General features: G+C 34.1%; 2 protein-coding genes across 3 annotated transcripts; one reads left to right on the top strand and one right to left on the bottom strand.

Annotated features, from left to right (window-relative positions):
- The first annotated feature begins 10,208 nt into the window (after positions 1–10,208).
- On the top strand, positions 10,209–12,613 carry LOC139866489 (uncharacterized). The gene is made up of 6 exons (XM_071854740.1): positions 10,209–10,428; positions 10,772–11,376; positions 11,508–11,608; positions 11,832–11,915; positions 12,031–12,141; positions 12,236–12,613. The coding sequence occupies exons 2-6, from the start codon at positions 10,773–10,775 to the stop codon at positions 12,275–12,277; spliced, it is 942 nt and encodes a 313-aa protein (XP_071710841.1). The 5' UTR covers positions 10,209–10,428; position 10,772; the 3' UTR covers positions 12,278–12,613.
- Positions 12,614–15,544: 2,931 nt separating this feature from the next.
- LOC139865903 (SWI/SNF complex component SNF12 homolog) lies at positions 15,545–19,050 on the bottom strand. Of its 2 annotated transcripts, XM_071854001.1 has the most exons (3): positions 18,327–19,050; positions 16,630–18,240; positions 15,545–15,922 (listed from the first exon to the last, which is right to left on the bottom strand). In XM_071854001.1, exons 2-3 carry the CDS (start codon positions 18,180–18,182, stop codon positions 15,856–15,858), a joined length of 1,620 nt encoding a protein of 539 aa, XP_071710102.1. In that variant the 5' UTR covers positions 18,183–18,240; positions 18,327–19,050; the 3' UTR covers positions 15,545–15,855. The 2 variants fall into 2 exon arrangements, with proteins under 2 accessions (XP_071710102.1, XP_071710103.1); XM_071854002.1 differs by lacking the exon at positions 18,327–19,050 and having other exon boundaries at positions 16,630–18,304.
- Positions 19,051–25,729: the final 6,679 nt, after the last annotated feature.

The following is a 25,729-nucleotide window of genomic DNA, read 5'->3' as shown; positions in this document are numbered from 1 at the left end:
CGGTATCACTAGATGATTCTGATTTAATAGTTCGTTCCTCAACAATCTCTGTTTGAATGATTGGTGGTTCCGGAGGAAAGTTTAATGGTTCAGGATCTATGAACCGTTCCTGAATATTTTCTGGATTATCAATTGTGAGGTTTGTTTCAAAAATTGGATTATCGGAAATTTGAACTGAAGTACTTGGTCGACTGGATGACGATTCTAAAGAAAAATCAACGGCGGTTATATTTGTTAAACGATGTCTTGATCGAGTTACAGGTGGTGAACGTACAAAAGGTGGTGAACGTCTTGCTCGGTGCATTCACAGAATATCCTATTAGTTTTAAAAAGGAAAGAAAAATTATAATAAGTTATCCAATCAATAGACTTTTCTGATTTTGCCCACGTTTCGAATAGCCAAAAGATGCAGCAGAGGGGCAGGATTCGTTTGGTCTCAATATAATTGAGGACTGTTTGGCTCCAATAACCCGGTCCACGTACAAATCCAACTATTACTACGAACCAGAAAATTTTGATGTCTATCAATTTAACCACTTAAAATAAGTTTTCGTAATTTTTAGAAATTTAGATAAGAAGTAGAAAAAATTCTAAGTCCTAAAACTAGAATAGCGAGAAATAAGAAAGACAAAGAGTTCGTCGCAAAATGTCGAAAAAGAAATGGTTGAAAAATAAAAGGTGACGGAAAAATAAAAGAAACTTATAAAAACTTAAAAATACTTAACTAATTTAACCTTATTACTATAACTAACTTAAAATTATAATCGCAAATTGAAATTACTAATTGGAATGATAATTGATACATAGTAAAAGGTCTAAAAATATTAAAGCTTACAGGAAAAACTAAATCCCAAATGGAAATAACTTAAAAAGAAACTAAAACTTAAAAAGGCGTCGCAAAATTCTAAAGCACCTAAATCTTAGTCTAAAGAAAAAGCACTTAAGGAATTCTACGGCTAAGCCTAAAAATCTAGGAGTAAAAATAATTATAGCAAAAACTAAGTTTAAAATTAATTATGAGCTAAAAAATACAAATATTACGCTACAACGATTAAAAAGGGACAAAATATAAAAATATACAAAAAGTTGTAAAAAGTACAATTTTTATAAAAATATTATTTTTATATTATTTATTTAATAAAAACTACTAATTTTACAATTTAATTAAACTTATTTAAACTAAATACATAAATAAAATAAAAATAAAACTTAAAACTAATAATAATAATAATAATAATAATGTTTAAATAATAATAATAAATAATAACCCGTGATTAATGCGGTTTTAGGGTTTTTGTCCGTGTGTCAGAAGCCCTCCGCGAGTTGCGGTGAATAAAGAGGAAAACCCCGCAAGTCGCGGGGTTCAGAAAAACAGTTGACAGGTTTCACTTTTACGCGTTTTTCTTTATTTTTTTTTTTTTTTTATTTTCTTTTTTCTGTTTTTAGTTTAAATAAACGATTTTTAATAAAATTTATATTTTTATAAATTAAAATAAAGATAAAGAAACTTATAAAACTTAAATATTTAACAAAATCCTAAAAATACTTATATTTTTGTTTTTCTTTTTATATTTTTCGAATTTTTAAAACGTAATTTTACAAAAACGACTTAATAAAAGTAGATGAAAATCTTTTTTTTTTTTATATTAGCGTTGCGCTTCCGGCTTTTAAGATAGTCCCCGGCAGCGGCGCCAAAAATACTTGATGTCAAAGCAGAGGGGTATAAAATACTATTAATTTTTAGCAGGAAATACTATTAAATACGATACAATTTTACACAAGATATTTATTTATTTATAGAATGGATATACTTAAACCTTGCTACAACACTTATAGGCAGTGTACCTAATCGTACAGTAGTGTAGTTTTTAGTAAGTCCGGTTCGTTCCACAGGGAAATCTTTAAACAAAGCTCAACGCTATATTAGTTAACTTTTATAAAAATACAAATATATATATAGGTAATATTATTATTATAAAGGGGGGTTTTTACCGTTTAATGACCGGTTTGTCGATTTTAAAACTTTAGTCGCAGTTAAAACCTAATGTAAAATATAAAATAAATACAAGACTTTAAATTAAAGCGTAAAGTAAATAACGATAATGAAATTGCGAATAATAAAAATGTGATAAAATTAAATTGCGATAATTAAAAGTGCGATAAAATAAAATAAATAAAAGTGCGATAATTAGAAGTGCAATTAAATATAAAATAAAGGAAATTAAATATGAAATAAAAGAATTATGCTTATTTAAACTTCCGTAATCATGATGTTTGACGTGTTGATTTTAGTTTTATGCCCATGGGTTAATTGTCCTTTGTCCTGGATTATTCAATATGTCCGTCTGGTTTTTGTCCATAACAGTCCATCAGTCATAAATATAAATTGCAAGTGTCCTTGTCAAATTATTATTATACCCGAAGATAAATATTCCAACTAATTGGGGATTCGAATTGTAACAAGGTTTTAATACTTTGTTTAATGAATACACCAGGTTATCGACTGCGTGTAAACCAAGGTTTTACTACTTTGTTAACAATTACACCAATTACCCTTGAATGTAATTTCACCCCTGTTTTAATTATTCTAGTGGCTATTAATCCATTCCCGTGTCCGGTTAAATGAACGATTATTCGTACAAATAAATACCCCGCCCATCGTGTCCGATCGAGTGTATATGGTAATTTATAGGGACGCCCAATTGTAAATCTTTATATTAACATTAACAAACTTTCATTTAGTTAAACAAATATAAAGCCCATTAATAGCCCATAGTCTAGTTTCCACAAGTGTCGTTCTTTTGTCCAAACCCCAATTATGGTACAAAGCCCAATTACCCAATTTTAGTAATTAGCCCAACATCATGATTACTTCGTTTTAAACAAGCATAATAATAACTTAGCTACGAGACATTAATATAAAAAGGTTGAACATAACTTACAATGATTAAAAATAGCGTAGCGTTACACGGACAGAATTTCGACTTACACCCTTACAACATTCGCTAACATACCCTTATTATTAGAATTATAATTAAAATTAAAATATAAAATATAAATATATATTACTTCGTATGAATGAGAAGAAAAAAAAATGATGATATTTTGATCAGAATTCGGGTTGATTTATAGCCAGGAATGATTTTTGGGGCTCCGCGACTCGCGGCCAAATAGCCTTCAAACTCCGCGAGTCGCGGAGAGGTATTTTCACTTTACACCCTTGGAGTTTCTGGCTGCCGATAGTTTTTAATATATATATATAATATATATATAATTAATATAATTAATTATATATTATATTATATTTATATACATAGTTAACTTGTAATTTTTAGTCCGTTGCGTCGAGCGTTAAGAGTTGACTCTAGTCCCGGTTCCGGATTTTCGAACGTCCTCGCGTACAATTTAATATCTTGTACTTTGCGTTTTGAATCTTGTACTCTTGTGATTTCGAGACGTTTCTTATCAATATTTGGAACCTTTTTGATTGTCTTTTGTACTTTTGAGCTTTTTGGTCGTTTGCGTCTTCAATTCGTCGAATCTGTCTTTTGTCTTCACCTTTTATTATTTAAACGAATATCACTTGTAAATAGAACAATTGCAACTAAAAGCTTGTCTTTCTTGAGGAATAATGCTATGAAATATATGTTCGTTTTTAGCATTATCAACTATATGCATGGACAGCTTGATCAACTGTCAAATGCATGAGATATAGTCATAAATGTAAAAGTTTCTTTAAGAATATGAATAATAGCAATTATTCTTATGGCAATATTTTTCACAAATTTTATCCGGCCAAGGATTTTTTAGCCCAGGTGTCACATAGCTGTGTGTCATTCCTACCCACAGAAAGAAAGAAAGCCTTTCGGTGGTAGAAGTACAATCATACTCAAAATGGTTGTATCGATAGTGAGACATGTAGAACTCACTAAAGCATCGAAGCGATGAAACGAATCTACAAAAAATGTCATGACACAACTTATATACACAAAATTCAGAGCAAAACGAAAAACAGATCATAGTGTCCAGCAAAATATATAAAGGCGAAAGTAATTCGTAATTTCTTCTCATGAGTTTCATGACGGAAGGCGTATGACGGAGAATATGATTTTGATATCCATAACTATAATGATTGCAAAGTACAATCTCAATATCTTGAGCATTGTTCATTACAACAATCTTACTAAGTTGCAGTATATATTTCTAATATACATAATCAAGTGCAATATTAAGTGTTATGTAAAAGCAGATGTATAACAACATAGTGTTTCATTCATCCTGTGGAGTATAATTCAATACATCATCTATTGTTACATCTGGCCTTTTACAAAAATTTTCAAGATCAGAAAACCTCATATTTTCTATTGAGGCACCGGCTGCATCAGCTTCTAAAATGGCATTTTCATTAATCTTTGATGTGATTACCTCAGGCAGAGGATTTGGAAGTTCTGGTAGTTTCCTCTTCATAAAATTGAAAAAATTTAACCGTTCAACAGATTTGGCAAGGCGGACAAACTCACAGATTCTGTGAGATAGTGCCTGACAGTTAAAGATGCGCTCAACAAGCGCAGGAATGCCAGTTATCATTCGTCTTTCATTCTCCTCTTTGGCTTTAAGCTGTTCTTTCAACATGTTATTTTGCTCAAGCATTTTTTCGTTCTCCTTTACTAGTTCATCAATTTTACTCAGATGCCGCTTTTCTCTGAAAGATAGTTCTTTGACTTGCTCCTTATATTCTGCCCTCTGATTGTTGCAATTCTCATAATGCCTCTTCATTGTCTCGTATTCCCTCTTTATCTCTGTGGCTATTCGTTCAGTCTTGGCCACTTTCTCCTTTTCAACAGATAGCTCCTTATTTGTAGTGACTTCACTGTTTTGCAAGTCAGATAGGCGTTGAAGGTCATTTAGACCAGAAGCAATGTTCAGAATGATACTTTGTGCCTTAACTTTCTTGGCATCTGCATCAGATAAATTGCTAAAGAATTAGGCTAGTGAAGGGCACACCATGGCATTCAGAAAAGTCATGAAATCTTCGTACGAATGTGGTGGTCCTTTTAAAAGGGAGGAAAGCATATTTGTGTCAAGATTGGGAAGCGTAATTTGTTGTTGAGAAGAACTAGGGCCAGCTCCTTGTTGAGCGGATGACGGAGGAATTTGACCAGTTCTTCTCCTCTTGGCGGAAGGCGGAAGAGTTGTTAATATAGTGTCTTGATGTGCTGCACTAGCTGTTGGAGATAAAGGGAAATTGTTATTTATAAAAGAGTTCCAATATGCTTCACAACATTTCAAAGGTGGCATAAAGTATAAGGAAGGGTTTGGATTATAAAATCCACCAGTACTGGGTATGCAAGAAAACAAGTACAGGTTTTGGTATGGAATTTTGCATAATTCAGTGTTGTTATTTTCATTACCCGAGGAACGACGTTCTCTAGAGGCAACTCGATTCATACCTATGTCTTCTTCTTCTTCATCTTCATCCTCCCTCATTACATCTGTTTTGGGGGTATCATCAATAATTTTCTCGGTAGTAAAGGTAAGCTGCGAATAAACCGATGACCGCATGGCGGTAAGCGGAGTAATTTCTGCAAAAAATTAAAAAGTCACAGTGATTAAATGGATAAATAAAGAAGAACATTTTATTTAAGCATATGTAGCAAAAGTAAATGCTTACTCTTTTTCCCAGCAAGAACACAGGCATAACCTTGTGAGATATCCCAATCTTGGCTTACGGATGTCAGCGAAAGCATGTGTTCCCCATATTTAATATCATTGATTTGTTCAGCCTTAATCCTCTTAAACAAAAGGTTTTCCTTGGTGACGAGTTTTGAAAAGGTAACAGATACGGTATGCGAGTATTTGCGCCATACTCGAGTAGCTGAGTATTGTTTATCAATTGCATCTTCATTAATAAAGATAAATGAAGCATACCAGTTATCGCCAGGATGATCAAGTGCAGGTTTCAAAAACTCATGAACTTTATTGAATGTGAACCAACCATTTTCATGGTGTGCTATACGTACCAAATGGCAAAATATCCGAATGGATGGCTCAATGCTCCTTGCGTGACAATACATTTCAAAAATCAAAATCTTTCGAATTGATGCTGGTTCGAATTGACCAACAGCAACACCGTAAAACTTGCAAACTTCTAAGAAGAATGGTGTAAATGGCAGACGTAAGCAAAAATTGAAGATTGAATGGCCATAAATAGCAACCTTGCCAGGGGGTGGTGAGCAGGCTCTGGCATTAATTACAGGAATCACTGGTTCAACACCAGCTAATCTAGGAAAATGTTGCAGTAGCTCGCTTAAATATCTCTCATTTACTCTGCTGGGAATAGCTGCAACATCCTTTATGGCTGCCATTAATGTTCTAAATGAAACAGGAAGTAACGAAGGTATTGATGGAAGAAGATGAATACTGTAGAAGGAAGTTGTAAAAGTAAATGATCGGTTAGGGTTTATGGTGGTTAAAAAGCAAAAAGATATAACAGCTGTAATCAGTGGTGATTTTGGGGGTTTTGTTTTCAGCCACACACGTGCAAGGACAAGATAAAAAGGTGAGTACATCGAAAAGTCCTTTTACAGCTAGAGGCGCGTGCAATATTTTAGCTGTGCAAAAAGCAATCATCACAATGTCAGTAAAATTCGCCTATCATTTAATGCCTATGATGTGCTTCCCAATGCAAAAGGAAAACGTGAAGACTTGGTTGGCATGCATTATTCCAAATTTAATAACTTAATCAATTTTCAAATGCTTAAGTCATTAAACTGGGGGGACTTAATGGTGTATCCTATCGAATACACGCATAAAAGGCATAATGGTTGCATAAAAGTAGCATCAGGAAGGCTGGAAACAACAGTTTTGTGGAGTTAACCGTCCAGCGTTCTCCGTTGCACAGGCTGCTCCGTCATGCGTAAACCCTGAAGGCCGCCTAGCGCGTAAGCCCTCGCCGGAGAACGGCCCTTTCAGCATAAATTTCGGATCACGAATAACAGAACGTATCATCATCTGACACGTGTCCCCAAATAATCTGGTGGATCCGACACTATAAATAGACCCCTTGGGTCGTCATTTTACAGGAGTTCAGACATTCTGACAACTTTGAGAGCTAAGACTTTACTTCTCTTTCTCTCTCTAATTTCTCTCACTAGAAGTCATCCGGCTAGCACTTTTACGCTCTACGGACGACAGATTGATTAAGCCACCCCACAAGTTTCTACACTTGTGATCCGGGTCTGCAGGGATTATTTCCCGAGGGTAAAAATCAATCGGCAACACTCCGCCCTCCTAAAGCTAGATTACTTCTAGTATCTTGTTGACACACTAAGCCTTACCTCATAAGGAAATAGGTGTTAACAATCATCAAGTTTTAATTAGATTGCTTGGGCATTTAATATTAAAAAAATATAGAATGGAAAAATGAGGGTCATTATATCCCTTTTACTCATTACATTTTTGGACTGTAAATTCATGCAAAGTTTTAATAACTGTTTTACAATATTTATATGCGTGAGTTCATTTGATCATTTTTTATTAAATGCTTTTGCAATATATATTTTTGGGACTGAGAATACATGAAATGCTTTTATAAATGTTTGACGCGATATGACACAAGCAAAACATTCCTCTAATGAATTATTATACAGACGGAAGTTCTGTTGGTTATTATATCGAATATTTCCCCTGATTATTATAGCTTGGTAACCTAAGAATTAGTGAACACCACTAATTGACGCGAATCCTAAAGGTAGCTACCGGGTTTAACACCCCCACCCAGAATGTTCACTAGACAGAAGAGCTAGTGGGCGTGGTGTTTAGTACTTCGAGATTTATATATTTATACAGACGAGAGGTTCTGTTTTGGAGATATTATTTATGCGCATTAAATGTTAATGTCGGTTATCAAGCACAGATTATGTATAGAGAGAATGATTTTATACACATGTTATGTGTATGTTATTTTGTACACGAGATATGTGTACGGTTATTAAGATTTATGAAAAATGATTTCGTACACGAGAAAGGTGTACTGTATTTAAAAGAAATCGCATGTACATTACAGGTGGGCATAGGATTCGGGTCCATTTGTACCATGCATATTTAAACCTTGTGGTCTATCAAAATTACTGAATTTTATTGTTTATGATAATCCTATGATCTCACCAACATTTTGGTTGACACTTTTAAAAACATGTTTATTCTCAAGTATTAAAGAAATCTTCCGATGTACATTAACTCATTTTAAAGATATTACATGGAGTCATTCATGGCATATGGAGGTCAGTACCTCGCAATGAAACCAGCTGTTGAAGATTTCGTCCAGGTGTATTAGGACAGGTCATCTCACGTTGTAAATGGTCTTATTACTCGTGTATGCTAATCATCCAAATATTTTACAAGTTGAAAAAGTTTGTTTCTACACTTGTACAGTATTTTATTTTTCGGTTTTCAAAATAGAAAAAGAAACAAATTACATGTCGTTCTGCTATTGGTTACATCAAATAAATCTAAAACTTTAATCAAACGGCCACAATCTACTTACCGACAACACTTAATTAATCACATGGTGTGTGTGTATTTTTTAAAATCACCACACTCTTGAACTCAGCGCGTGAATTTTACCGTCGTCCATACAATCAACACTTGTCCTTTTTATTTATTTAAGCATTTGACACTCACATGATGATGATAAATGAGATTAGATAGATATAGGAGTAAATATAAATATAAATATAAATATAAAATATAATTTTTCTAAACATTGTAGTTTTCCCAAACATAACTTTAAGACTTAAGAGTCGTGTTTAAAAATTAATTTAAACATAAATATCTTATACATTTGGTACTTAAAAGTAATAAGTGAGTAGTTATTACCAAGGTTGCAAAATTCGCTATTCGGGGATTAATCGGTCGGAATTTTGAAAAGAGTAATCGGTAATTCGAAGATTAATCGGAATTTATCGAATTATATATATATATTTAGATATTAAATTTCAATAATTATATGTGTAAATGTAGAAGAAAATCATAAACATAAATATAAACTTTTATCGTAATTGTCTAAATTTGTTCAGTTAGTCACAAACTCTAAAGTCCTAGTTAAAATTCCTATTAAAATGTTGATCAATTTTGATTTTAACTGACTTTAATTACCAAATTCGATTTTAACCCATCAATCGATATTGTCCGATTAATTAAACGGATTTTAAAAAATCAGAACAGATTCGTCTTAAAAGTAAGTAATTAGGGATTAATCGGCGAGTAATCAGAAATTAATCGGCTAGTAATCGGGTTTTTTACAACAGTGGTTATTACTAAAATATAAACTTTTTCATACATATTTTCATTTCTCAGTTTTTAATAGGGGTAAGCATATGTGGGTTAAGGCGATTTAAGGTCAAAATCACACACATAACCATTATTGCGGTTAACTAATTATTTTAATTATTAAATTCGGTTAAACAAGTTTTATTAATTTAGTTAACGATCAATTATAAACGTAATTTTGTTAACCATTTACGAAAAAATAATACTTTAATAAGTTTGTTTCTATACTACATAAAATAACATTTCAATGTAAGACAAAGTCATTGTCTCATATTTTTAATCGAAAATAAAAGTAGATGAATGTCGTTTTTACAATCCAAATTTATGTAAAAGATTATAAATAATTAGACAAAACATAAGTTAAAGTTCTTAAAATATAAACTTTCCTTCAAATTTTATCCCCACTCCATCAGAGTCATAGATCACAATGTCTTTCATTGGTGTCTTTCCCTTTGGTATAATTTATATATATGTTTATCTTTTCTCAACTTAGAAAATAAAATAATATTACACATTGATCTACAAGGTTTGATATTTCAACATGTTGACAATCTTTCATAAATTCGATTATATATAAAATACTATTTGGTGCGAAGGTGCGGTTGATTCCGTACGAGTATCTATTATTTCCATAACCGACTCATAAAGTGCGATTAATTCAAAAGTGTTAAACAACCCGTAATTATCCATTTGATTCGATTAATTTAGTACAATTTTATCCGTTAATATGATTACGGTTTCATTAATATGATTTTTGGTCACTCTTAATTTTTAATTTTTATAAAAAAATCACTCTCGCTAGTGCCTCTTGTTTCCCATCGGAGATAAAAATATAGAAGGTGCGTTATTATTTTCTCTCACTTCATTTTTCATATCTTTTTATATCAATCTAATATCTATCTATATCTTCTATCTTCTACAATTCTATTTCTATTTCTATTTCTATATAATTATATAATAATATAATATAATACGGAGTAATAATAATAATTATTCCCAATATCTAGGGTTTTCTTTACATTACTACTAATTTTTGAACGAATCAGCTGACCAATTCATTCGCTATCTACATTAAGGATTTACCGAGCACTCATTTAGGTTCGTTAATCCTAACACTGTGTATCTGTTGCTCTGTTTAATTATGTTATTGTATGTTTGAATAGATTGATGTGTATGTGCTTGATTTATCATCTTTTGAATTTGTGATTTAATCTATCGGTTTTAGGTCTAGATTTGGGGAAATGATGACTGTCGTTTAGTGTAACAGAATTTTAATTTAGATTTAGGGTCACTGAAAGAAATTATGTTTGTTAGGTTTTATATATATATACCTCATGAATTTATCGTTTAAAATCAGATGCACATTTTGTTGTACGTATCTGATCTGATTGTGATATCCTTATTCAGTGTAATTGTATGATATTGATTGATGATATATCAGGATGGAGAATTTGCAAAGCTATTGGCAATTAGGTGATGAACTTAGAGGGCAATCGAAGGTTTCTTCCGAGGATCAGAAGTGGTATGCAGCTGCTTCAAGATTGGCTGAACAAACAAGGTCAAAGGGTGAACGTAGAAACAATTTGGATCTTTCAAAGGTGTCTGGTACTGGTGGTGATGTCAGAATGAGAGATAATGTTGTAGAGGAAAACAAATTTGAAAGCCTCAATTTTAACATGATGAATTTGAATCTTGACATGAAGATGACTGAGAACATGAACAAGAATTCCCTTAGGAATGCTGTTTACAACATGAATGCTGCTGCTATGTATCAAAAGGGGAACAATAGAGTTATGGAGAACATGATGAGTGAAAAGTATCCTGGAAACAAGGATGTTAATCCCAACATCAACAATAATAACAATAACAATGATAATAATAATAATAATAATAACAATGCTGCTGCTGCTGCTGCTGCTGCTGCTGACAAGAGATTCAAGACTTTACCAGCAGCTGAGACCCTTCCTAGGGATGAAGTTCTTGGTGGATACATATTTGTGTGTAACAATGACACTATGCAGGAAGATTTAAAGAGACAGCTTTTTGGTAATTCTCGACTACCTTAACTGAATTTATGTTAATAATATGTAAACACTTAAATTTACTATTTCACAATAATTTATTTATCAGCTGCTTTTATGTTTTGGTAAATTATTATGCATATAAACTTTTTGCAGGTTTGCCACCAAGATACCGAGACTCAGTTAGAGCAATTACACCTGGGTTACCTCTCTTCCTCTATAACTATACAACCCACCAGCTGCATGGTATCTTTGAGGTATGTTATTTTTTCAATGATATGATAAGAGTTTTTCCGTTTTATTTCCTTCAAGTTTAGCTGCTTTTTAACTTTATAGTTTTTCAACTGTAGAGGGTCATTAAAGCATCCTGCTTATGTTGATCAATATTTTCTTGATTATTATGGATTGTGGGAGTATGTTGTTTGTCATTGTGTTATACATATTAATTACTAATATTAAAATTAAAATTGTGTTATGTAGGCAACGACCTTTGGTGGGTCCAACATCGATCCAACTGCTTGGGAGGACAAGAAGTGTAAAGGCGAATCTAGGTTTCCGGCACAGGTATATTATCTTATTAACATTTGGTTTACTTTCTTGTATATCTGTAATGAGCTTGATTCATGATGCGCTTCATGTAACTCAACTAATAATAATAATTATATTAATATTAAATCAGGTGAGGATCCGTATAAGAAAAGTCTGCAAAGCGTTGGAGGAAGATGCTTTTAGGCCAGTCTTGCATCACTATGATGGTCCCAAGTTTCGCCTTGAGCTGTCAATCCCTGAGGTTTGTTAATAACAGCAATCTAAGGTCTGTCATATGTTACCATTCTTGAAGGTCACTGCTAATGTTTTTTTTTTTTTTTTTTAATTAACTTCAGACCCTGGACTTGCTAGATCTTTGTGAGCAGAATGGAGTTTAAGTTTGAGTTTGCAATAGGCTGAGCATAAACAAGATGAAGTAGGGTGAAGTTGTGGGCAAGTATTTTGGTAGGTTGTTAAGCAGCATATTTCTTCATGGAGCTTAGCTTCCGTATAAGCGCAAGCTTAGTGAAGTTGTTTTGTGGGAAGCTGGACTGCAAATGTAGCCAGCTACTAATGAATAAAATGTTAAGGGAAGGTGAAATTAGTGTGAAGGAATTGTGGTGTTATCTTTCTGTTATTTTGAATTAATAGCTATGATGTTTTGAACAACCTTAAGGGAACTTGTGTGTAATGGCAAAGATAACAAATATTTTAAATTTATGGTTTAATAATTACTCCTATGTTTTATGTTTTATTTATTGGTGATCCTGGTTGTATTATAATCCTGCGGAGTATGAAATAATTGATGGTGGATGCCTAATCACATGGGAGTTTGGCAAATTCTCCAAACCACATGACCATTTATATATGCCAACCAAAAGGAACTGGTTTTCATGTTCATGCATGTTGGAATGTACCAGTAATTGTCACAACTTTGTCTGCTATTTGACTTTGATGCAATAATAGAATACAAAACTTATCTTCGCTCATAAGCCAAGAGATTTATCACAAGTATTCTTTGTTCTATTTTCAACAAAAACACCCATAGAATAATTGACACGTCCGCCTTTTTGTCTTGCTAGAGAAATAATGAAACCCTTGGGTTTTGCAGACGTGGCACGGCATCTACTTGCACAATACTACTTTGGTCGCTTTCAATTTCAACCGATTGAAGAAAAATGTTACATTGATAGCGCCTACATATTCATCTATTTACTAAAGATGAAACAGCTGGTCACAGGGAGTAAAACATACTTTTTGCACCGCTTTACTTTACGCTTATGTTTTTTTTTTTTTTTCCCTACTTAAAAGTGAAAAACGTTGCCCCAGTTATCATTTAATCATGACTTGTGAAGATGCTATATTGCTAACACGACCTATAATCACCAGATGGCTATATTAATCGAGTCCACAACAATATTAATCGAGTCAAGAGCAATTGTGACTGTCGCTTAGTTACTAAATTGAACTTTAAACAGGTTTAAAACCCACGAAAATTTGATTCTACCATTTTCACGACGTCTCACATTTTTTTTAAGTACTTATTAGCCGGAGTTCCATTCGGAAGCAATCTCCCTATTCATAGAACATTGAGATGGAGGAATTGCTCTACCTTTGAGGTGTTCCACTATAGATGGAGAAATTACTTCTCTTTATTTTAGGATAGAGAAAAGATTGTCTACATCTTAACTCCTCATATCTCACTTATGTGAAATTGAGTGTTGTTGTAAGCTATAATCGCCAGATAATTAATCCTGAAATATTAAAAAAAAAAAACAAAAATCTTATCCCACTAAGGGGGTGTTTGGATTTGCGTTTTGAAAATTGATTATGCGTTTTAAATAATCAGAATCAGATAATCAGCTGTATCAAAACGTGATTTAACTTAATGGTGTTTAGATTTGATTATGCTGTTCGGATTTGATTATGCTGTTCGATATCGCAATAATTAGATAATCAGTTTTCCGAGTGTTTGGGAAAATCATATTATTTGATAATTTAACATGTACAATTACCAAAAAGTACATTCCTTTAACAAGTCAATATAACATATAACTAGACAATAATATTAGAAAACTAGATGTACATATCCGTATAAATTTGTGACTCAATAATACAAAGTCAATATATAACATATAACATAACAATAATATTAGATGCTAGTCAATATAAACATAGGCAGAGTAATATAAACATAGGCAGAGGAGGTTAAAATCATATGTCGTATGACATTAATGATAATATTACATGAATTATATTAACCATGTTATATAGTTCCAATCAATATTATTACAGTCCAAATTAACATATAGCTACAAGTAGGAGTATATATTACTCGTATTATTATATATAGTTGAAAACATACAGCAAAGTAAAATCTTATTGGAGTATATATATTTTAAATTATGCACAATATTCAATACTATTGAAATGTCACATCTTTATCTTTATCTATTCTATAAGAAATTCATAATAGGAGTTGTAGCCGTGTGACACAAAAGCAAGTAGACGCATCAGTTGTTTGCAAGTAGCAATGAAGGTAGTTTAAGAGGACTTTTATAAGGATATAATAATAGGGGTATAATAGTAATGTGGATCGAGGGAAAAAAGTTTGGGAACCGCGTTTTTCACACAGTAACTCCCCACCTACAGCTAGAAATTCACGTTTTGGAGCATTCTAATCGCAAAAAATCAATTTTTGTCATATATTTACCAAACACTAAAAGTTGATTTTTTATGATTTGAAAAACGTGATAATCAGAAAATCAGTTCTAATCGCAAAAACAAACACCCCCTAAATGGGCTACAAATGTATCCTTAAAGTTGCTACCGAGTGCCGAGTGCTAGAGTTAAACTTCCAATTTTTATTTTCTTTTCCCGAAAATTACGAAAACTATAACTAATAACTAAGGTATTTTCATCGAAAGATGACCAACAAGACTACAACCAATTAAATCGGCTAGGCTCGAAAGAAGAAACGATTTCCAACGAACTACCGCTATCTACGATCGAGCCTATCCAAATGAACAAAACCAAAACGCAACAACAAAAAGAAGAATAGCATAACAAACACGACCTAGGGCCTAACAAACAAAACTAAACAGAACCCCCTAATGCCCAAAGGCTCGCTAAGCAAGCAATAACAAGATGACATAAACCCGAAAACGAAAAATAAATAACCGAACCAAATTAAGAGGCTTTTCGCCCCCTTGGTCCCGATCTTACCACTCTTCCATTAACCTTTTGCGAGACGAACACCTTTTTCGACCAACTAACGAAAGATACGATAAAACGTTAGACGGCCCGTTTTCATTCATAATTGCCGTCGATGGTGGTAATAAACCACATTTAACCACGTTAGAACATCCAACTTTAAGGTTCAGAATCATATGCTATTACCTTGCTCAAGGGTAACATCATCAGAACTAATCTATGAAGAGATACATTGAACTAATCCCTAAAGGAAAGCAGTACAGGGCAGGGCAGGAGTTACTTTTCTTTTATTTCTCCAGGCTAATTTCATAATATATTAACATACCCCAATCATCAATCAATCAATCAATCAATCAATCAATGCATAAAGTAACAGAAACTCGAAAACAAAGAGGCATTTACACTTGTGTAGCAGGTTAGTCATCAACACATGAATGGCATAAATAACAGATCCAAGATGTAACTAAGATATGGGGCAATTAGGCATAAATCAAGTATGCAAGCATTCAGTAACTCCATCTTTCAAAGTTCTATCATATATCATTCCCCTATACTATAAGATAAACCATAAACTACAAATTATAACAACCGCTGTTAAATATCATAAGAGTCACACATGGTGGACCTTCACCTTTAGTTCTCATCCAATTCCATATTATAATATAAATGACTGAAACCTAATCACTATCAGGTAGATCACACACACAAAATCACATCGAGCATGACGTTGAATGGACAACTCTTTCCTTTTCATCACGCACGTTTATGTACTTCCATGGACAACTGTAGGTGGTTTGCGATTCATGTAACGTATAACTGCATCTTCAACCCTGCAAATCCACCAAAACATATAAGCATCAGATACATACAGATACATACAGAGCATGTCATATGTAAAATTGCATAACAAAGAGATCAATGTAAGAACGTGGTTATAATGCAACTCAAATAGAGATGCAGATAAGTCAAGCTTTAATAGATCCGACCTTGAGAACTTATAAGAGCTTGTGCGAGCTATAATTGATCGAGCCTAACTGATATGAACATGAATATATATACAATTTGAACATCGATAATATTATTATTAGATATTAGATTCTAATATCGTTAGACTCTAATACAAGATATTTTTTACTATTGCTCATGCGTTGTTCTAAAAATATAAACATTTGAATTAATTTTTTTAGTAAATACTACGAATTATAGAGCTTTTCGCTCAAGCCATCTTTAATCAGTTGGCTTGTCGAGCTATTACAGCCCTAATGTCAAGTAGATTCAGGATTAAAAGAAAGAAATGCAGTTACACAAAAATATTTGAGACGTTTGACAGCATGAACAATAACTCACCTTCTAAAACAAATCAGAAAGAAAAGAACTTAAAATGTAAATTAACCACTAATTACCACATCAAAGTTGATATGTTAGATGTATGAGATAGAACCACAAGATTAATTAGCAAATGTTCAGTGACCTATATATAAGCTAACACGTTATAACATACTTAAGATGGTAAAGAACAAAATACTAGTAAACATACCAGGGTTGATTGTAGAACTCAGCTTGGTGCTCTTTTTCAATGTGACGGCTTGTTTCCCCAGCTGCAAGTTTCAAATCTCTTCCTTGAGATTCAATCAAAGCATCAATAAACTCAACAGGCGACTGACTAAACCCGAGAAAGAACGCTCGTCTTTTACGATGTTCATTAATCTTACGAATTGATGTCAATATAGCTTCATCACAGGCTTCAATCTCTTTAGCTTTTTCAGTCGTACCCAATAAAGCATTCAATTCCCTTTGTAATGGAAACGGGACATCCACCAATACATCGTAGCATGCATTTCCAGCTGGACTATTTCCTGAAAGTTTGATCTTGTGTTCCAAATGAATCGGTTGTGGTGGAGATAAATGCTGTGAAATCTTGTGCGAAACCATTGCAAATTTCATTTTATCTTCCCCAAATACTTTCTTAAGAGCTGGATCACAATTAAAATAAGACGGGTCATCTGCATTTTGCAACTTTCTAGCTTTTACATAATGCCAAATAGCAGCAATAATTCTTGTACGCGTATCAACTTCAACTCCAAGAACTTCCATTAAAGGTAAAGACAATTTGTACTTTTCAGGAACGTAATTCATTTCCAAACGTATATTTGCAGTAAATTCTAAATTCCCTTTTCTTTTCACTTCGAATCCTTCATGAGGTGCAGGTGTTCTTGCACTGTCCCACACAATCAAATGATTATCAGGATACAGTCTCTGGTCTAATTGAATAGTCACTCTCTTGAAAAAAGATGAAAATTTAGGGCTTGATGATTGCATCATCATCGCAGACTGATCATTATCCATACCTTCTTCCAAGATTCTACCAATTATTTTCATAGTCCAAGTAGGTGGCTCATCGCTAGGCTTCGATGGACTCTTACGCAACTGATTATCGAAAGTATTAAACACGTAAATTCTAAGCGTTTTCTGAATACAGGGAGGGTTCTTAATAGCATCCTGAATATCTATCTTCTTTCTCGCTAAAGCAGCATCCACACGCGACTCAAACTCTAGGAGCTCAGTGTAAAGAGTAGATTGGGGCAGAATTTTAGCCACCCTCTCTAACAACTGTTTTTCTGGAAGCTTCTGTTTCTTTTTGTTACGCTGAGCTGGCATAAGCTCCATCATCCTCATAGGAGAAACAGTGTTTGCATTCGACACCCCTGGTGGTCGCCCAACCGGTTTTTGTGTTGGCATGCCACGCTTGATCCCCCCCGATGCAGGAAAGGAAGGCACATTAGGCGAAAACAGTCCATGTGATTGGTTAATGGAAATTCCTTGAGCGTGCATTTGGGCTTGAAATTGGGCATGATTGGATTGAGCCTGAGCTTTAGAGTGGGCTTGAGCTATGGCTTGAGCATGAGCATGGGCTGCAGCATACTGTGAAAGCTGAAATTGGTTGGCGAAAGGGGAGCCAGAAGGTTGTTGAGATTGAGAGAGTGAATGAATTTGGGGGTTAGGGTTAGGGTTAGGGTTAGGGTTAAGGTTTGATGGAATTGAGTTTCCAAAGGGGGTGTTTTTTTGGGGATTATTGTTATTCATAGACATTGAGTGACTGAATGATCGATCGATCGATTTCTACAAACAGAAACCCTAATTCTTACAACTGCATATACATATGTAAAGTTTAAAATAACTTTTATTATATTTAACGCCCTAATTAAAAGACGAGAAAGATGATGAATATCAGACCTGAATGAAGATTGGGCAGTAGTCCGGAGAAGATGGAAAATCGTTCGCTATCACTGCAGTACTTACTGGTTTAGAGAAACTTTCTGACATGAGTTTTTATGTTATAACCTTCGGTGTTGACTATGGGCTGTTTATTTACAGCTTAATGGCCTGAATTGAGGGAAGGCATTATTCGGTAATCAATATGTAGTGTTTACTAACTGCTTAACTTAATGAAATGGCTATACCAAGGCATTTCTCGATCATTCAAAAAAGCACACTTATATCCATTCAGCAGGTAATCTTTACAATATTATCCTCCTCTTTAATTTTATCTTCAATTTCCTTCCAAAAACATACAACTACAACCATCGATCAAATAAATTTGACAACCGTCGACCACCGATGAATCAGGGAGAACCGCTTGTATCTCCGGCGAGCACCACCGCTTGTGTCTCCACCGAGCACCGATTATAGCTCCATTTGTATCACCGTCGAGCACCACCGCTTGAAGCCCCAACGAGAAGCACTTGTGTCTCCGGCGAGCATCTTTTGTAGCTCCCTTTCTATCTTTGGTGAGCACCGCTTGTAGTTCCGTTTGTATCTCCCATTGTATCTCCGACGACTACCATTTTAATGTTTTTGTTTCTAGGTAAAAGCAAAACCCAATTTTCTATTGTTATTACTCTGGATGATTTTATATTTCAACTTGGAAATCAATTGTAAATTTTATGAGGCTGAAACAATTTGAGTGATGGGAAAAATGTTCATAAAGAATCGAAAAGAAAGATAGCAATTTATTTGCAGTAGGTGAGGCTTTCAATTGTTACTTTTTAGATGATGGAGATGGCGATATTTTACAAGGGTAAAATGGTATTTTGTTCTTATTAAGACAATTTATTAAGCAAAAAAGTAAACAACTCTTTTTATTTTCATCTTAATGCATAATGCTTATCATTATTCATATAGTTATCTATATCCATAAAGAAACTTATTGAAAATAAAGTAAACAGGCCCTATGTTGAGGCCTAGTCCGATCTAGTCTGACCAGGCCCGGTTCGGCCCGGTCCAGTCCGATTTGAAAGGAAGACACTAAGAGCGCTGGGAGTGGGAGCAAGTCTCCACCTTGTCACCAGCCTAGTCGCAAGTTCCACCACTCCCCCACCCCGTCGCAAGTTCTCGTCCCCCATGTCAGTCGTGTAGGCGACGGATGTTTCCCTTTTTTTTTTTTTTTTTTGCTTTTTTTCCAAAGGGATAATTATTAAATATAATAAAATATTATTTTAACACACTAAATAACACACTAACTGACATAGCACCACTCCCCACTTTTTCTGACTCATCAAATCACGCCTGACATGTCAAGTGAACTCAGTCACCACTCACAGTGCTCTAAATAAGCAAAGTTACTAAGTACTGTTATTGACTGTGATGTTAGAGTCAAATTGTATACTTTGGTGAAAAAGTGAGTTTTTGATGGTGATTATATTTGACCTTTGTTAACCCAAAATGTCAAGTTTTGTGTCAAACATTGGTAGGGTGATGTGCTAAAATCTGATTAAAAATTGAGTGGAAAAAAATAAATTAAAAATAAATATAAAATATAGAAGCTTATGATTGGATGGTATGTAATTTCACGCTCGAACTTGTGCATGTCAAATATCCAACTCACGCCGGTAGACGTCAGAATTTAACGCGGGTTAATGGCGTCAAAAATTGACGCGGGTCGCCACATAGGATGACTCACGCCATAGTCTAAGTGTACTACTCTCTTCATCATAATATATTCTTCGGTATTCATTTTTAGATAATAAAAATCGGTTGTTATTTTTATAATTTGATAAGAATAAAAGGATAAAGTTTTTTTATACGCTTATTTTATGTGTGTAGGATAAAAAGGTAGATAAAAAGTAAGGAGTAAAACTGTAAAATAAAAAAAATATATGTGACAATTACTTTTTTTTAAATCATGTATTTTTTATCTGATGACAATTAATATTGGACGGATGGTATACAATATTTTGTTTTCAATTTCAAGCTTGTTCAAAAATAATATAAAAAAATCAAACTTGTTTTGTTTTCAAATTCAAGCTTGTTAAAAAAAATATAAAAAAAAAAACCAAACTTGTTTGCTACTCCGTGTAATATTTCTTTTTAAAATGCTTGTTAGTGCCAAATCTAGCTAAGGACGATCGGTTTTGTTAGTGTAAGTGAATTTAGTTGTTAAGAGCAAGTAGTATGGTGATAAGATTGAGAGAGAGAGAGAGAGAGAGAGAGAGAGATTTGCAAGTGGTGAAATGTATGAATAACTCAACTAATGATAAAATGGGTGGGAGGTTGCTTTTTATACTAGCAACCTCCTTTAGTTACAAGGGTGATAATTAATCATAATTACTATGGTAAACTAACTAGCTAACTATTACATAGTAACTATTACATAAATACTAACTAAAACCACATGCCACATATAATTGACAATATTCATTGTCGATAGTCTCCCCCTTGGCATGGGGTTTTCAAAGCAGTGTTGATTGTCAACATTTTCCCTTTGTCAGCAGTCTCCCCCTCGATTGTCGGCCATTAGTTCTTTGCATGGGGTTTTCAAAAGATGTAACCCTCCCTTGATCATTCTCTTGCAGTTTCTTATGCAGCCTTCTTCTGGGCATTGATTTTGGTTTGAAGAAATGAAGCTTTTGATGCTATCAGCTTTGAACACGAACTTTTAAACATATGATAAACTGATCTGGGAGTGTGATGATTTATTTGTTTTGTCATCTTCTTTAAACTGGGAGAAGAGGTCTTGATCTTTGACTTTCGACCATCTTTATGTAATGCTGAGAAGGTCTTGAGAGTAGCTTGATATGATCTTGTGTGAACCTCTTTTTCTCCCCCTCAAATGTTGAGTCGTCTTTTACATGATCGTGATTGGTTTGTTTTTGTGACTCGTGTTTCATTCTCTCTGCATGATGAATATGGTATACCGTGTTTAGCACGTGTAGCATGAATATGGAATCCCGTGTTCATCGCAAAATAGCAGAGAGAGTGATGATACGCATATCGAATCTGTATCAAATAACTCTTATTCTCATAAGAGTTATATATTTTACAAGTAAAAAACAAATTTTAGCATGCTAGAAGGGAGCAGGCTATAAGGGAGCAGGCTAGAAGGGAGCAGGAATTCTGAATTCCGACCAGGAATTCCGAATTCCGGCCAGGAATTCCGAATTCCGACAAGGATTTTCCGACAAGTATTTTTCGACAAGGACTTTCCGACAAGGATTTTCCGACAAGAATTTTCCGACCAGGATTTCCCGTCCAGGATTTTCCGACAAGGATTTTCCGTCCAGGACTTCCCGTCCAGGACTTCCCGTCCAGGATTGGCTGTCTAGGATAAGTCGTATAGGATGAGCCGTCTACAATTAGGCCATCTAGAATTGGAGGAGAATAAAAGGCCACCTTGTACGCAAGCCCTTTACCATGAGCACTTGCCACATCAGCTACATGTACTACATTTGTAATACACTTTGTACTACCACATTTGCCTATAAATAAGACATTCTACTACTCAAAGAAGGATTCCCGAATCCTTTTACTCACACTCACTACAAGAAGCATGGAGAAAATCTCTTTCTCCCTCTTCATCGACTTCATCAAGGAGAGATCTACTTTCTCTCTCTTGATTATCCACATGAAGCTTGGAGAGATCTACTTTCTCTCTCTTCATCACCCTCATCAAAGAAGAGATATACTTTCTCTCACTACATTCTTACATACTAATTACTCAATCTAATTGAGTAGATTAGTCCATCTATTGTTTGACGCCCTCGGAATCCAAATTTCGAACGGGGTTTGCACAATTATTGGAGATTAAACAATGGATCAATCATATTTTTCCCAAATTAACACTCAAACTAAGACTCGATGGTTATAGGTTTGATCAAATGGCGCCATCCGTGTTTCACGCCTAACAAATACGCCATGTTTTTTCAAATCGGTATTCTCATAAAAAATCTAGTAAGATCTACAAATTTTCATTTACTTTATAGCAAAAATGGCATAGATCTGGACATGTTCATATATACATTCTCATATGTGATCTCTCGATTCGCTTAAACTCTATGGCTATACTAATCCTACATAAATTTTGAATCAATAATAAATTTTGAATCAATAATAATTATGCTAAACCTTTGACGGTTTCATATACGATTAACAGATCAATTAAAAAGTTTGATTTATCCTAAATAAGCAAAATCAAGATTTTCAGTGGTTTATACTTGAGTCATAGATGTTGATCTAATTTACATTAGTAATTGGAGTATTCTTTTAATTCATTATGAGATGAGATGAGATGTATTATCCACATAATATCTAGATTTATCATCCAAGTGTAACAAGATTTATCATCAACACTTAGATGAGTAGCATCTCAACTTATATGTTATCTTGTTTCAATCTAAGTATACTGAGTACCTACACCATATGAGATTTGACCAGCATATGATTCATTCGAGTAATTTAGCAAATGAATGTTTTGGTCAACTGATATCAGCTTTAGAAGTACGTGGAAGTATTAAAGATATATTTTTCCGTCACCATGTACCCAGATCTAAAAATACTGATATCTAAATTCTGAATCGTTGCATAAAAGCAAGATTAAAAGTATCATAAAAAAGAAAAAAGAACAACAGATATTTAAGGATTCGCTTGTGGTTTGAGGTGATGGCTACGTGGACATACCTCCACCAAGTAATATCACTCGTATACTACTACGGCTACCTTCTGTTTTCCTTAGTTGAGCACAAAGGTACAACTAATATTGGCCTGAGTACAACTCATTAAGCCGTTAGACAGTATAAACGTTGGACCTCCGCACCCCAAATTTGAGAAATTTGGTCTTCACGGACATTAAAATGAGAGCAGTGCTTCCACTCCACATAAAAGCTTCATGCCAGACATGTCCGTACAACGGAGTGCAACTAATAAGTAACACCGAGCTGAAGATGGAACACTTGCGAAATGCCTAATTTTCTACCAAGTGGAAACCGGGAACAAGCCAAATGTGACTCATGTCTTCATAGGCTGGATAATTCATGATTGATTCTGTCATCATGATGCATAGTCTATCACTATAGATGAGTTTTGTCAGTCAAATGCTTGAAGACCGACTACCGGTTCCCGATCATGTTGACGGTCTAGTTGCATATTGCGTCCGACAAACAAGCCAAATTTAAAACAACTTTAGAAAAAAAAAAAAAAAAAACTCAATCATGTTCCTGAATGATTACATCAACGGATGATATTATTTTGAAGATACCGGCTATCCGCACGCGGCAAATGGGAACCTGTCAAGTGAAAACAAAAAAAAAACCTTCACTAGGTGTAGATTAGTGTGACCGGCACACCGTCCCCATTGTCCGACATAAACCAACACTAACTGTCCCGGAGATCTAGCGATTAATTGGCAACGATAGTCATCAATTTATTATAACCTTTTTTCTGCAACAAATCCGTCACAGGGTTTAAGATTCCGACAACAAATTTTGGTCTCCGTCACCAAAATATGGTCTCCAATCCGGCAACAAATTTTGGTCTCCGTCACCAAAATATGGGGGAAATTCGCCCAAATACATTTTTTTTTAAGTTTTATTACAAAATACACTTTTTGAAAAAAAAAATTGTCTATTTACACCATTAGGTCGACCTGCATTTGGGTCGACTACCCCTTTACCTGTTCGACCAAGATAGTTTTCAAGGTGGTTGACCAACATTTTGCCTAATTGTTGGTCGAGTACTTCAATAATATGGTCGACTAGCAATAGTCGACCATAGTTGCATTGTTGTCGACCAATATCTGGGTCGACTAAGCATAAAAGCACAATTTTTTTTGGATAAGATATATCCGATAAGATTGAATTGATACTGGATAAAATTTTTTGAATTTTAGATAAGGTTTTTGATATTGTTTCACGACTATAAATACTCCCACATGTTACTTAATTCCTACACAACCTTTCTTCTAATCTTACATTGTCTACTCGTGAAATGTCTAGTTTATCTGCTTATGTTGTAAGTGATGAGCTAAAATTATGTTCTTCTTGGATTGAATTTTCCAAACATCCAAAGAGGTTCAATCGTGTTAAGTTTTGGTCGTTGATTACGACTAGTTATAACCAAAGAGGTCCAAGCGTAAATCAAACGATGGACCAACTAATATCAAAATGGTTCTCATTTATGCAACCATGTCGTAAGTGGAATGAAATATGGCAAAGATTAAGTCGTAGGACTAACAGACTCGAAGGTGCACATGAATTTAGGGGTCGAGTTGAAAGACATTATCAACTTGAATATGGGAAAATGTTTGAATATTTCTATGTTTGGGATTATGTTAGACAACATAATCCTTATTTTGAGTAGTTTTGTATTTATGTTTACTGTGTTACCATTATGTGTTTTGTTTTCCTAATTGTTATGTAATTCCAATGTACTCTGCCATCCAATTTAGTGAAATAAAATTTAATTTGAACAATAAATATTAGATATTATCTCATACTACATTTATTACACAACAAATAACACAAAATACACACATATAACATACTTAACTTATTATTAAACCACAAAGACTTAAACACATGACAGTTAAACACACAACATACAAACACACATACCTATCATCCATGACAGTTAAATACATTTAAAACACAAAGAAGAAGCTAATCATCACTCAAATTGTAAGTCGAGTGAAATTTTGTTGAGCATGAGTCTTCACGTTTTCCCTTCCCCTTTCTCTTCCCCTTCGGATTTGCCTTCGTTTTTGACTTAGACTTTGACTTTTGTGTACCTTCTGATAGATCATAATGTGCGGTGCAAGTTGATCTAGTGTGTCCATATTCCAAGCAACGACTGCATTTTCTTTTAGATTTGAAATTGTCTTTGTCTTCTCCTTGGGACGATATAAGAGCGGTACTCTTCGGTCTACCTGATTATCGTTTTGTAACCAAAGGCGGTCGGACGGTTTGTAGGTCTCCTGGATCTATCCATTCAAAAATATGATCTAGCGGGTTAATGTCTTCCATGTATGCAAATTTTGTAAGTTTCAGTGGTGAAATACTGCTGAACGTGTGTAGTAACGTCACGTAGGACAAAATACCTTGCTACTGCCATTACGTGTCCACAAGGTAGACCGAAAAACTGCCATTGTTTACATGTGCAAGTTTTATCTTGTAGATTGACTTTACCGCCTTTTTTCATATCCATTCCTCAAACTTAACTTTTGATATCGGTTTCACAGTCCAAGTAAGAGACTTAAGATTTCTTTTACCCAGTTTACGCTCTGCATATAGTGTGACAGATGTTGTTAAACCATCAGCAGTGTTTCGATGTTCCCAAAACCATTATTGAACTGAAGCTTTAAAGAATTC

This window comes from Rutidosis leptorrhynchoides, chromosome 9 (genome assembly GCF_046630445.1).
Source record: "Rutidosis leptorrhynchoides isolate AG116_Rl617_1_P2 chromosome 9, CSIRO_AGI_Rlap_v1, whole genome shotgun sequence".
Classification (NCBI taxonomy): Eukaryota; Viridiplantae; Streptophyta; class Magnoliopsida; order Asterales; family Asteraceae; genus Rutidosis; species Rutidosis leptorrhynchoides.
The sequence above is the reverse complement of the archived record's forward strand: the minus strand, read 5'-3'. Positions and strand labels throughout refer to the sequence as shown.